The sequence below is a fragment of the Pleurodeles waltl genome, chromosome 6 (assembly GCF_031143425.1).
Source record: "Pleurodeles waltl isolate 20211129_DDA chromosome 6, aPleWal1.hap1.20221129, whole genome shotgun sequence".
In the NCBI taxonomy this organism is placed as follows: Eukaryota; Metazoa; Chordata; class Amphibia; order Caudata; family Salamandridae; genus Pleurodeles; species Pleurodeles waltl.
Genome location: NC_090445.1, coordinates 134,268,494 through 134,283,948, shown reverse-complemented (window position 1 = coordinate 134,283,948; position 15,455 = coordinate 134,268,494). Strand labels below are relative to the sequence as shown.

Here is a 15,455-nt window from a genome sequence, read left to right as displayed (position 1 = left end):
ACATTCGTGCTGCCGCGCGTGCCTGAAGTTGATGTTACAATTGCTAGAAAAGACTAGAACGTCAACCCGATATTGAGCGTGCGGACCATAGTAGAAGCCTTTTCCTTGAAGCTATACAAGTCTAGATTGGATACCTTACTCAGCGAGGGAGGAGACTAGAACATCAACCCGATGTAAAGTGTGCGGACCAAAACAGAAGCCATTTCCTGGGAGCTGTAAAAGTCTTGAATGTAAACCTTATTCGGCAAGGGAGCCGGGGACCAATAACATTTTTTTTTTTTTAAAAAAGTCCTTTCAGTCTACAGTACTTATCGAGAGTGATCTACCTTGTCACTTTGGTATGGCTACACAAGCAAATATTATTACTCCTCCATACTTTTTGCCACAAGCAGGTCAACCTGACATCTGTTGGGAGGATTCGATAGAGATTTTGGAAAATTACATAATTGCCCTTGATGGTCAAAACGTCTCGCCAGCCAGGAAAAAGGCACTTTTACTGAGTGTTCTGGGTAATGAAGGTCAAAGAGTTTTAAAATATCTGCCTGTGGCGTTGGGCCCGAATGGTCAACCTATGGATGATGTGTACAAGGAGGCAATTAAAAGATTGGAAAATAGATTTGCTAAGGAGGTAAACTTGGTGATGGCCAGGTACAAGTTTTATACTCAACCTCAATCTGAGCATGAGTCCATAGATGAATTTGTTGCTAGACTGAGAGAGCTTTCCATTAAATGTTGTTTTGGAAACATGACTGATGAATTAATTTGTGACCAGTTGATTGTCCAATGCAAAGAGAAGAAAATTCCAGAGAGACTATGGGCAGCGAAAGATCCCACACTAATGGAAGCCATTGGGATGGCGAAAGTGATTGAAGAATCTCAACGATGCATGAGAGAACTGAGTAGAAGAGATAAATCTAGTGATGTATCCCTCGTTAATGCAGATTGTCAGAACAGTAATGAAAGTGAAATAGCGTAATTAGGAGAAAAGAGAAGAGAGAACATGCTCTTCCAGCACCCAGAAACAAAGGAGACTGTGCTCGTTGTGGCAGTATTTATCACGATTCAGACTCAAAGAAGTGCTTTGCAAGCAAAAAGATTTGCAGGAAGTGTGGGCGTAAGGGTCATTTTGCAAGGGTCTGCAGGGAAGTTAGTAAGGTAAACAAGAATGTCAGTTTCAAAGTGGGTGCAATCAGTGACTCAGAGGAAAGTATGTTTACAGACAGGGTGCTTATGGTTAATAGTGATCTTAAGGTTGGTAATGTTCAGTGTGCGAATACTGATGTCATGGGAAAGGAGAGCAGAGGGAGGAGGATGTCTAGACCCACTGCTTCCTTTACAGTGTGTGGAGAGAATGTTGAGCTTATGGTTGATTCTGGATCCATGTATACTATTATCCCGGAACGTCTTTTCAAAATGTGTTGGGAAGGTTTTAAACTCAAGCCCAAAGACATTAACCCAGGAGGTTATCAGGGTGAGTCTATTGACATCCTGGGATACATTGAGGGTGATATACAATTTGGTTCAAGGTCTACAAGAGGCAAGGTTTATGTGTCGATCGAGGGACCCCCAATTCTAGGGTGGATGCACCAATTTGATTTGAACATTGTACTGAATCCCAGAGTACCTACACAAGTAATGGTGGTGGAAGAGATTTCTTTGGAAGATGTGCTGAGGGGTGCGAAGAATGTTTTCAAGGAGAAATTGGGGTGCTTGAAGGGATATGTTCACAAAGTCAAGCTGAATGAGGATGCTGTTCCAGTACAACACAAATTGAGGAGAGTGTCACTGTCTGCAAGAGATGGATTGAGTGGATTATTAAGAGAGATGTTGGATGAGGGGGTTATTGAACCGGTGGAAGCTTCAGAATGGATTTCGCCTGTTGTCATTACCCAGAAATCTAATGGTCGTATGAGGTTCTGTGTAGACTTGCGTTCGGTGAACCAAAATATAGTGATTGACATGTTTCCGCTTCCCAACATCAATGAGTTGCTGACCTTAGTGAAGGATAGGAAGTACTTTTCTAAACTTGATTGGAGAAGAGCATATCACCAGATTAGGCTGCACGAGGACTCCAAATCACTCGCGGCTTTCATTACTTCAGAGGGAACCTTTCAGTTTAAGCGCATGACTTTTGGGTTAGCGTCTGCTGCTATTGTTTTTCAACGGGTGATGACAAAAATTCTTGGGGGGATAAGCAATGTAATTTACTTTCAAGATGACATTTTGGTCATGAGAAAAACCAGAGAGGAACACAATTTTACTTTGAGATTGGTGTTGAAAAAATTGGAGGAATTTGGTCTTACATTAAATCAAGAGAAATGTGTATTCTTGACGGAACAGGTGGAATATTTGGGGTACACAGTTGCCATGGGAGCAGTAAAACCAAAACAGTCATTGTTGGATGCTATAAATAAGGCACCTGTCCCAAAAGATAGGGATCAATTAAGATCGTTTTTGGGGTTGGTAGAATATTATGCTAAGTTTGTAGAGAAATTTGCTGAGAAGACGGAAGACTTGAAAAAATTGTTGCGCAAAGGCAATAAGTTCTCGTGGGGAAAGGAACAACAAGTTTGTTTTTACACCATTAAGAGGGAGATATGTGAAGAGGGAGATATGTGAAGCGGGAATTTCGTCGGTGTTTAACAAAGATCTGAGATCAGTACTCACAGTAGATGCTAGCGCATCTGGCACTGGGGTGGTGTTCTCGCAATTTCACGGCAAGGATGAGAGGACTGTGGCGTTTGCCTCTCGTACATTGACGACGGCTGAGAAGAACTATTCAGTTATTGAACGTGAAGCTTTGGCAGCAGCGTGGGGAGTGGAATATTTTCGTGTATATCTATGGGGGCTAACGTTTATCATAAGGACTGATCATAAACCGCTGGTGAGGATTTTATCTACGGGAGGGGCAGGCAAAGGTTCAGCCAGACTGGCCAGGTTAGTGGCCAGTCTTCAAGAGTATACGTATTCGGTCGAATTTTTACAACAGTGGAAGAATGTACAGGCCGATTGTTTATCAAGGTTGTCATTAGACTGGGAAACAGTTGATGATGTTGGAGTAAGAGAGGCAGACAAGGAAGGTGCAGTTGCTTCTGTACAAGATGCAGTGTACAGTGGTACCGGATCTTTCACAGAGGCACAGTGGAAAGAGGAAATGGAGAAGGATGCGGTTATGAAGGATTTAGTCAAAATGATACGGTGTGGTCAAGCAAGAGAAAGCACCCTAGCGTTGGCAGTGAGGCCGTACGTGAAAGTGCTCGATGAGTTATCTATGTGTGGGGAAAGTGTAATTATGAAGGGGGATTGCTTTATTCCTCCAGTGGGACTACGGTTCCGGATATTTCAATTGGTAAATGAAGGTCATCTAGGGCAAGGTTTAACGATTAGGAGAGTAAGGGAAAACTTTTGGTGGCCATGTATGGACAAACAAATCAAAGAATGGGTGGAAAGATGCAGTTTGTGCAAAGAAAGTAAGAAAAGGTTGCTGCTTGGTAAAAAGATTGAAGGTCATTTAGAAGATCCGGGAAAGCCTTGGCACACCATTTGTTTGGATTTTATTGGGCCTTTGGGAGAGCTTGCCAGCAACATGAGGCATGCGGTGGTTGTTGTGGATATACATTCTAAGTGTCTGGTTGTAGAGTTCGTGAAAGATATCACTACTAAAACTACAATCGAGATTTTGGAAAAGATTTTCAAGGAGGAAGGTGCGCCAGTGGTTCTTATCACTGACAATGGTACACAATTGACTTCGCATGAAATGGTGAGGTTCTTGAAGGGATGGGGTGTTAAGCACTCTTGCACCTCATTGTATAATCCCAGAGGAAATGGAATGGCTGAGATAGCTATTAGGTTGGTCAAAGGAACTATACAGTTAGCTCATACCAATCGTTGTGATGTCAGAGTGACTGTTTATGATATGGTGTGGGCGCATCGGACCACACTCCACAGTGTTACACAGAAGATTCCTTTTGTGTCCATGCGGGGACGGTTGCCAGGTACGAGGTTAGTTCCAGCTTGGTTGAATGGAGGGTGGTTGGGAAATATTGGAAACCACACTATCATCAAATCTTCTGAAACGCAAAGGGTTAATGCCAAGCTACGGGTGGAAGTAGGGGACTGGGTCAAAGTGAAATCAGGCAGAATTCACGGGGGCTGACCAAGTTCAGGGGACCATTTCGGGTTCGGCGAGTAGGCACGTTTTTTGTGATTTTAGACAATAGTGAGAGATAGAACCTTAGGAATGTGGCTTTGTATCAAACGAATGGGGGCTGCATAGAGGAAGTTGATGAAAGCTGTTCAGGGCTCATGTTTATGAATGATGATGAGGTGATCAAAGGGAATAGTGCGAGTTCTCAGCATGATACCAATGGGCATGGAAGTGGAGAAGAATGTTTGGGTATGCGTGACCACATCGAGTCAGGATTAGAGAAAAGGGTACGAAAAGCACCATCTTTTTTGAGGAACTTTGTGAGATAGTGAACTTCTGTATATTGCATACGTCATCTTATCCATCAAATGTATGTCCTAATATCTGTAGAGAAGAAGAGCTTTATAGAAAGCATGATTTACTTTATGTTATTTATCAGAGCTTCATAGTAAGCATAGTTTACTTTATGTTGTTTAACGTGTTATTGTTTTTTTAGTTTGTTAAGGAACAGGGGAGGATGTGTTGTGATGTAACTTGACCAAGTTCTAGATTGTAGGCGTGCAGGAGTTCCAAGGATGCCAGTTGACTCTGGGACCTTGGAGGAGACCGACGCCAGGTTGTGTGTTGGCAATTAAACTTACCGAAGAAATACTGTTGCGTGTGGCCGTCAATTCTTAACAGAGTGTCAATGCCCACTGGCCTCCTGCAAGTCCATATACAAAGTATTGTCATTATAATGTGGAGAAAAACCATCTCCTTCATCTGCGTTAACTCCTAATGGTGGCAGACTCTGATCAGAGAAAAAGCTTTTTATTTGATTTACAAGAAACAAAAATCATAAAGGTCCAAAATAAAAACACAGTCCATCAACAATAAAAACAAATTTGATCAGCATTTAAGTTGAAAAAGTTGATCAGAGTTAGAATCGAAGAGCTAATGGAGCAACTGAGGGCGGCTCCAATGGCAGAGACAGTCTGAATCAGACTGTATGGGAACCGGATGCATCAAAATGACGTTGGGACGAGACCTCAGTCGGGGTCGGGATGATTTAAGCTTAGAGTCAAACATCAGCAAAGAACCCCCCTCTATCACTGGCAGCGTCAGAAATGGGGACAAGAGAATCAGCACAGACTGTGGGGCTGGAGTAAAGTCGGCACCAGAGGCAGGTTCGAAAGGAACAAGCGGCACTGAGAAAAGATCACCCGCTCTTAACCAGACTAGTGTACCGTTCAGATATGTGTGGCCTGCCGATACAACAAAGGGAATTGGAACAGTGCCAAAAATGCACAACAAGGTTTCTCTAAGGGCCTTGATCTGCTGCTATGCTGTCCATGTCCCAGAGAACTTGGGCTGCATTGGTACCAATTGTGGAATCTGATCCTTAAACTGAGATCAGGAGCGAGACTGAGGGGCACTGTTACACTTTTGCAACTTCTTTGATGATTGAGAGTGGTGGGATGGAGATAAGTCTTTCTTGGTCTTATGTTTCTGCTTTGATTAGGATTTAGTCTCGACAGACTACCTCAACAGCAAATCTGGCGTGTCACAACAACAGGTTTCCGGCCTCAACTTCAAGACAGAATTGTGTGTTTGTTTTTGTTTTTCCAATGCTCAGTGCCATACAACTTTGCTTCACAGTCCAAGAATGCCTTTGGATTCATGAGGGTGCATTCTTCACACAACTTGGAGTCGTGCCTCAAGGGCCACCACAAAAAAGGCACACCTTGTGTGGGTCTATCACCAACATCTCTTTCCGACAGTTGCAGCATAGTTTGAACCTTGTACTTCTAGGTGGGGACATTGTTGTCCTGTACACTGTATTTCGATTTTCTGAAGAAAAGTGTCATTAAACCGACGAAAATAGGAAGTGAAGCTCTGGATTCACATTCTAAAAAGTGGAAAGAAAGGAATCAACGTTAGCATGGCAGGGGTGTCGCTTATATACTGCTCCGTTCTGTCACTTCTGGGACAGAACAAAGTCCGTGCAAAGCTGCAAGGCACCACCTAGAGGTGTGCAGGGCACTGCTCTTCCGAATCTAATCTAGAGCCGGAAGATAGTCTAAAGGTCAGGAATCAGTGGTTAGAAATATCCATTAGAAAAAAGCTTTAGGAAGCTCATAATTGTTCTCTGGAAATATAACCACACTATAAAATGAAACAAGAATGAATAATTAGTCAGTATTTATACAGATGTGATCACATGTTGAAGGGAGTCCTCAAAAGACGGATGTAAAGTAGGAGTGAAAGACTGACAAGCAAAAGTTAACAGACACTGTCAAGACTTGGGCTCCTTGAAGCAGCACTTGCTGAGAAAAAGAACAGCTTACCTTTTATTTAGAATAGAATAGAAGGACATAATTAACTCAAGAAAGCATTATATCAAAACCATCGGTTAAGTTTGTCTGGATTGGTCTATGAAAGATAAAGATGTCCCAATTTTGTAACTAATGCATACCAGCTTAGGCGTAACATTTATTTCTGTGTCTTTAGCCTTAGACATATCCTGAACATCAGAGATTTCAAAGCTCAAATCACGAAGACACCAGTGGAGGCAGGACTCGCATCACAACAAACCTGGTCTTTGGCTGAATATGTTCATTGGGTCAGGAGAACATGAAACAAATCGGAATTTCATAGGGCCTGTGTCATATCTCTATCAATGAGCATCTATGCACTGCATGGAAAAGATTACTAGATTATTTACAGATCCACTGCCATCTATATGGTAACAAAGGTTTATCCAGCACTGCCACTTAAAAAAAACAGAACCTTTTAGCATCTTACATATGTGTCAGGTAAAAAATAAATAATCTAAAAACACTAAAAATGTTCAGACTTTTAAAGTGAAAATAAGTATCAAGAAAGGACATAACTGGATTTTGTTTTTGGGGACGGGGAGAGTGTAGCAAGAAAGACATAAAAGGCACATGCACTGGGTCACTGTGTATGCAATATTACAGGTGGAAAAGCCAGTTTCCAAGGTTGCCTAACAAGTTGGAATTTCAAGCATCTGAAAATGCTTGAGAAGCTAACTCAAGAATCCAGTGTTACTTTTGCAAAAATGTGGCCAAACACGTTGTGAAGGCACACACCATGACACTATTCATTTCTGGAAACTTCAGAATGCAGATCGGTCAAAATTATACATGGAGGTTGCAAACATTTCTTGAAACTACAACACAGAGGGATTTCATTCTCACCCACATGCATAGTTTACAGTACACCTCATTCTCTAAGGTCGTCACTAATCCTAAATCAGCACCTGGAATACCTTGTTCACAATTTAAATTGAGTCCTCGGAAGAAAAACACAAACCATCTCATAGAACCATCCAGCTTGGTGTACCGTGAAATATCACCCACAATAGCATGAAAGAAAGTGCTACTTTGTCTTTTGTCTCATGCAGAAAAAATCCCACTGTTTTCTAGAGGGCTCACTCACCCAAAAAGGATCTCCCCGATGAGATGGAGTCTCTATGTCCGTTTCTCACTGGTGGAGGTGGAGGCGGCGGACCTGCGGGGGTCCTCGAGGGTGGAGGCGGAGGCTTTCCACGGTTTGGGGTTTCACTGTTGAGATGCATTCTATAAGTTGGAGGAAGTGGGGCTTCTCGGGCACCATTTCGTACCACAGGAGGAGGCGGTAGAGGTGCTAAAACAGATGACAAAATAAATTGTGGGTTGCATTAAAAGCAATGCAATATGGTCAAGGGACAGCTTAACAGAGCTGAGGAATTAAAAAAAATATATGTTTACTGAAAGAGAAAGAAAGAGGTTGTACAGCTGGTCAGTTAAATGTCACATTATCTCCAGAGACAATGACAAAAACTTGCAACGCATTTACCTAAGGAGGGCACACAGAATGTATAGGGTAATACGAGTTTTGGAGTTCCTGTGTGCCCGGAGTAGTATTCTTACCTGACGTAGTATGTGGCAGCATGTCCAGCAACCCCAGAGCTCTACTGATGATGGAATAATCCAGAAACATGTGTCTAGAGATACAGCAATGGCTGCACTAGCTTTGGTAAATATTTTTGACAAATTCTGCAATCCGAATGAAACTATGTACTACAATGACCAAGATGCAAAGGGGTAATGGCGCCGGGATGTGAGGCAGTTTGCTCCTACACCCTTTACTGTCCCACAAGTAGCCTGTTTTTCTTGACACATTTTGCTGTTTACACCATGACATCATGCAGTTATGCCATTCAAGCTATGTGGCGCATATCTTATCACACACACAAATACATGTACATAAATGGAGTGTGGCCTTCCAGATATCACACATGACCTCCTTTCGTATCATACACTCACATCAAGTCCATGTATAATCTACCTCATACAAAACAATCAAACACACACTTGTGGAAAGGGCCGAACAGAGTATCATACAGACCCAGAAAATATACAAAGAAATGTGTCCTTAACGTCTGGGGCAGCTGAATAATGTTTTTAAATCACTGTCTAAAACTGAAAAAAACCAGTTGAAGTTGGCCATTAATTTCTGACTGCGTGCAACAACCAAGGAGTCTATGGTAGCAAGCAATTTTTCAATGGACACAAACGTTACATAAAAAGAAGAGTGGAAAGCCCCTGTAATATATAGGGCTATTTGAGAAACCAGATGAAATTATATGCCAATGAACAACCTGAGTAAAATATTTCAGTTTCTGAAAGCTTCCGACATAGTGTGACAACACTATTACAATACTCACAAGAGCACTTACTTCAAGACGGCAGCAGTTCCAATTTAGGTCTTGCCTACAGTCAGGTCAGACTGTCTATTTTTGAAGAATTATTGACTCCAATACAACTTAATACGTAACAAAGGCTCTGGATCAGTATCTTGCTAAAGACTGAATCACTTTCTTGTTTATCTCAGTTTCCTGCTCTTTATTCGATGGCTTTCCTTTCTATTCTTGTATTTCGCCCTCTCTGGAGTGTTTCTGTTTACAATGTTTCTGAATGGATATGCTGTATCCTTATATTGTAGACTTCCCTTGCTGACAATGGTGAACCACTATTATTTTTCTTGAGAATCCGCAATCCATGGGGGTGAATGTCTTTTCTTAATCTCTCTTCCATCTACTCAGTCCCCGCACATTCCCACCTCACTGCACTTGTCCATTGCTCCCCACCCCTTTTCTGCCCATACTGAATACTTTTTAAATGTATTTATTTAAAATAAAATTGCTTTTGGGAGGACCTGGAAGCTGCACAATGCTACTGAGCCATTCACGTGGCACAATTCATAATGCACACACATCAGCCGCCATCTAGGAATGCTTTTAATTTATTAGAAAAAGAATTCCAATATGGACGTCCATGGAATTGTTTCCATATTTGCATATGCATCATGATGCAGCAGTGGCCATATTAGGATTATTGATATAATTTTAAAGAATCCAAGATGGCTGCTGATGTGTAAATGTGAGCATGTGTTGTAATGCACCGGCGCCCATCTTAGAATTACTTTTCTCAAAGGAAAAATAACATTCCAAATGGATACCCATGCATGTGCATCCATTTTTAAACACTGGAGAGAATGTCTGGCACTAGCAGAGCCAATACCCATTTAAAGGTGAAACTATTGGGCTTGCCAATATCAGTTTACTCTGGTTCTGGAAGGTGGGTGACTCGCCAGAGCTAAGCAGGATATCTCTCCACCCAAGACAGGGTGATACACAACAGAAACTTTCCCAACAGCGACAAGAAGGAATAGCACAAACCCAAATATGACATGCAGAATCAGGAGTCTGTTGACTTATGAGAGCAAAGTCATAGATATGCTGAGTATGGAAATTCCCCCCAGAGAATGCAATAACAAGAATAAGCAAAGCCAGAAGTTATGTATTTGATCTGCAAATGCATGCAGCGTTCGCAGATTACACCTAGGAGGGAGTCAGCAGGAACTGACAGAGTGGTCTATAATTGCAGAGTAGACCCTCATGTAGTTTAATTCAATCACTTCATTGGAGGTAGAAGGATACACTAAAACAACCAATAGCATTAGGTGAGGGATAGAAACAAAACCCAAAGTATATTCTTATCAAGAAGCATGTTTGACAGCTTTACTGTCAAAACCCAGGCACAATTAGAGGAATGTTAACTCACCCATTCTGCTGTGAAAATATGGCACATACATTAAGGACACTAGAATCCCTAAAAGTATGGTTTGTATATTAATCATGTTTTCTTATGGGAAGAAGTTGATGAACAAATGACCACATAAATTCATTCAAAGCATGAAAGCGTGATCAAGGAAGACAAAATCCTGGGCCTCACCTAAAGGGAACCTTCAACCTTAACAACAGAATCTGCAGTTAAAGCCCTTACTCCCTACCATCTGATTAAAGGTTTCAATCAAGTCTAATCAGCAGGCCCTTACTAACAAAGCCTTCACTGATTTTGTAAAGGAATCCTTGCCACAACCCTCCTCACACCAGTGTCTGCATCCCCACAATCCAACCACTAGAAAGAAGGCACTGCAATCCTCTGTCTAGAACGCTGTCTATACCCTCAATCCTGTGTTGCTACAAACCAGAGGCATCCAATGGATTCCACTCTGCTTTTTTTTAAATTAATACTGTGAACCAAACTTGAGGATGAACCTCAGAAGACATTGCTCTAGCATTTTGCAGAATCTCCTTTCAATGTGTATATCATTCTTCCATATATTTTTCTCACATTGCTATTATCATGAGGTTACTGATTCTTATTCTTGAGTGCACACAAGCAAATAGTGTTGCTTCTTTCCACAGTTTTGCATTGTCAAATTGCATGCTATATATAAATAGCCGTTATATCCCTAAAATCTGGCATGAAAACCTAACCTTTACTTATAACTTTTGACTGTCGCCTCTCTTTTTTTCATTCAAATGTCTCTCATTTCCTTTCCATCCTCTGCATACCTCCTCTCTCTGAACACAACATTAACTTGCATGTTTGCTTTTATCTCTATTTTTGTATCCCTGCAATTTTCCCACAAGTCGTTTACAAGATCACAACCTCTTCTTCTTCCTCCTCTGAAACTCTGATCCCCCTAAACCTAACAAAACCTACCCTCCTGTAGCTCATATATGAACCCCCAACAACGGTGAGCATGTCACATACCAACATTAATGATCACAAATAACACCTATGAATTTAATCCACCACAAAGAAACTGGGGTGAATTCATAAGATTGCGCTGCGGGCACACGAGACAAATTATATTAACCAATAACACTGGACGAACCACTCATCTTGGGTCCTGGAGCAACATGTTACCTGGCGTAAAGTGCTTCAACGTCTCATCAGAGGTAGTAAGCAATATATAAATACAATAACAATTCATGAATGACATGCAACATATGGAGTGGACTGTTTTTCTAGGGTGATTCGCTGTGGGCTATCTAAATCTAGCTATTCCTACACCAAAAGAGGTCCCTGATTGACCTCCACTATTGTCCCAGCACAGAAATTGAATCATTTCATCATTGCTATGTTATTTTTTTAAATCCCTAGCAAGAGGACACAATGACAAGTCTTTGGTAGTCTTTCTAAACGTTATGTTCTCTTTTGCACAATGGTGGATGTAGAACTTTTTCACACCACCTTGTGAAGGGGGGGTTGTTGGACAACAGGAAGTCTCACTGATACACAAGGAAGAGAAATGTATGTCGCACATAGTCTCTAGTTCATCAATAGTCGCAAATAGATAGTAACGGAGGAAGTAGATAAAGTGTAGAATGACAAGCATTCTAATGTCAGAACGAAACTTCATGTGGCATAAGCTTAGGCGATCAAGAGATCAGTGTGCCATATGAGGCAGTGCGGGGTTTGAAGGACCATCTAATAGTGCAAGTTTACTGTTCACCAAGGACAACTTAATTATGTAACTGTACTGTCTAGCATCAAGTGAAATAATATCTTTGTCGTCAGATGCCTAGTGAAAGAGGAGAATGGAGGGGAAGAAAAGAGGGGCTTTTCTCATTGAACTCGTTTTAACTGCTAGATTCTAGATGCAACATAGGCTGAGCCACAATCCAGTTTTCTGCTATTGATCTCTTTTGCAGATTTGCATCCAATTAAATATTGCCCATTCCCAGGCTTGGGCTACCCAGTAAAAAGAACAACATAGCAGTGTTAAGCATACATATTAATACAATGGTCTATAAAGTTTGTTGTATGAGTACGCCCTGCAGCCAATGACGTCAAGAGGCTTAGAACTCTAGCACCCTATAGGCTAACGCACATCAGTAATCTATGAAAGACACCAATGCTGGAGAACTTTAATTAAAGGTAAGAAACAGGATCAGATTTTCATATAGTCACAAACGGAATTTTGGGGAGCAAGCAGCACAAGAAAACATAGAACCCTGCGGAAGCAAGTTTGAGTCTTCTATATCCCACTCAAGGCTGTTCTTAGTAGAAAAGTTGAACCACAGTGACTCATGGAAGTGTGCTACAACCATGTTGCTGCCTTCAGTCACTTCGGCAAACTGCGCCATTACTCTAGTTTGAACTGCAGAGAATGCGTGACAGCAACCTACCTGCTCTATTATGAAGACAACAGGGATGTCTCGTGCTCTGAACTATAATCACTTAACAGCTAAACTGTGTGTAGTAATAAGCTCCTTTGCTTTGTCAGTAGGGCTTGACAGAGCTTGGACTTGAAAGGTCTGTACACTGATGAAGACCCAAGTATCAAAACTGTTTTGACCAATGTGAGGTTATTCACTATTTTCAATATCCGTGTAACTGCAGTTGTATGGGTTTGGTCCAGAAAGTGAATGTGCTCCCATGAAGTAAAATAACCATTCACCGCAATGAGTATCTGTAGGTATGAACCCATAATTAAATTAAGGTGTCTAATCCAAAGAGGGTGTGCCACTGTTGCTTTCTGCACCTGTTTCTGAGGGTTTATTGGCATCCCTATCTCTTCACCCTGATGTTGTGTGTGTCTCATGTCTCCTGGCTGCTATCCTTTGACGTGAAGATATTCATTTGAGGGGAGTGGGGGGAGAAGAGTAATAAGGGTTCAAGAGGACTGGTCTTGAGACCTGCCAACAAATTATGGGAGAGAAGGAAGGGTGCCTATTGTGGTGAAGTCTAAAGTTAATGTCAGTGCGCTAGTGACTATGCAGTCAGCTTACCGATGTTATGTGGTGTTACACTAATAGTAAGTCTTTCCTCATGGTATGGTATTAGTACCTTCCAAAGGGCCACCCGCTGGCAGTGAGAGCATGAGCTACATTTGTTATTGTAACCCTCCTTTCTCTTTGTTCATTTGCTTAGCTGGCAGTGGCCACCTATTAGTCTGTCATTTAATAGTATGGGCAGCCACTGAATCATGAAATGGCAAAGACTCCTGAGACCAGCTCATCAAAATCAGAATCTCACTTGTTAAAGACTTTCTGAAGCTTCCAATAATCAAGATCACACTCGTCAAATGCATTGCTGTGCCAGATAAGGATAACCACCAGGTTAATCAGATCTGGCATATGCTCTACTGAGATGGAAGCCTTATTTGTAAAGACCTTGTTATTAGTTGTCAGTGTCACCAATACTATTTTGAAGAAGATTTGTTCCCCGGGTGCCTGTGTGCCCCTGGGTCTTCCTTGTCTCTTGCAATATAGTGTCACCAATGGAACAAAACATACATTTAATAAATCACACCCTCCACATCAAATACCCAAATAATTCTTCTCCCTTGAGCAGTCGACCGAGCAAACGTGACCATACAGGAATCGAGATACACAGCTGGTGCATAATATGATTGTTTAACAATATATGCATTCAGTCAAACAATCTCAACAACCGCAGTCTCAGATTATATGTCAATACCCTGTTGTCTTTGGTCACATACAGAACAAACAGTTCTCATCATGTTCATTTAGGAGGACCATAGTCCATAAGTTCAAGTACCACATCCCTAATAAGGGTAATGTCTGCTATTTCCAGTTTTCAGCAATGCTCAAATTCAGTGTGGAAAAATTGCCATTCATATTTTAACTATTTATTTTAATTTCCCTGCATGATTTTGGTTTCAAGCATAGGATCTATGTGAAGGGACACTTATCGCCTTTCTTTCTTCTTCAATTGATGCTAGGGTTTCTTTCCAGAACACTTGGCTTTGAGCATGACTACCAGATATGTATTGCTGAAGTCTCTTCCACACACTATCTCCAATATATCCCTGAAGTGTTTGCTAACATTATCGTAAGCCAATCCATTGTCGAGTGCAAACTACCCATTTACCACCCATACAATTCCTACTTATACCATACCCGATGTAAGGTCAGTGTTCTTCCAAAACTTTCCACACAAGGGTCTTCTCCCATTTTCCTACGTAATTCTTAACCGGTTCAAAGGGTGGAGATCTCAAAAGGTATTAAGTATTGTACAGATTGCCAAAACAAGCACCTTGGTCTCTGAGAACACAGTAACCTTGATTTCAAGGTTGTCCTCTGCTTTCGGCATGTTTTCTGATTATCTGATACATAACCCAAAGCCTCAGTTATTGGTATGTGAACCATTAATTTGCTCCCATCCTGAACAAATTCATACATTCCCCTCCTGAATTCGATTCTATGCCCTGCAGACATACCACCTACAATGCACCAGTCTCCACACTGTGTATGATTATTCCTTAATCACTGGGGAAAATGCTACAACAAAATTAGCAGGTATCAATGACGACAGGAAAGAAGCTATGGGCACCCTGTAAGCTATGTTAAGGAATGTTTTTGTTATTTATATGATCGATAAGAGACTATTTATATCCTTTGGCAGCCGTGATGCATCCCAGAGGGCCTTAATCATGACAGATTCATTCACATAAGCCAGTGCCTAGCAGATTTCTTTGCGCCAGTGCTAAGTAGTGCTACTATCTAATAATTGACAATGTCTGGAAATCCCAGACCCCGATTTCAAATAGGATGCCTTTATTAAGGAAGCCATTAAAATGGACCATACCTCCACCAGTTTTTCTGTGCTAATGAAAAGGTTATGAAAGATACATAGCAATTTGGGTCCAACAGACTGTTCCACTGGCGAAAACCCATACTCACCAGAATAAATATTGCCCATGCCTCCTGCCATATCAGTTCCATGGATGTCATTTAGGGGTCGCAGCTGCGACCCCTGTCTTGCCCCTTGTGACCCCTGGCACTGTGTTTACGACCCCTGACCTCAGAGGTGGCATGTTCAGTGCTAGGAACATAGTGGCAGCACGTCATCTGGGGATCTGCTCTCTATTTTCTGTTAATTTTTCATTACACTAATAGTGAACAATAATTCACTATTTAGTGTAATAAAAATGGAGTACA

The 15,455-nt window shown here is 41.5% G+C and overlaps 1 protein-coding gene across 2 annotated transcripts in view; it reads right to left on the bottom strand.

Annotated features, from left to right (window-relative positions):
* WIPF2 (WAS/WASL interacting protein family member 2) overlaps positions 1-15,455 on the bottom strand; it is a 198,470-nt gene that overhangs the window by 44,546 nt on the left and 138,469 nt on the right. For both annotated transcript variants that reach the window (XM_069237580.1, XM_069237581.1), the window contains exon 6: positions 7,589-7,795. In XM_069237580.1, the coding sequence (XP_069093681.1) occupies positions 7,589-7,795 (207 nt within the window). The remainder of the gene's footprint in view (positions 1-7,588; positions 7,796-15,455) is intronic.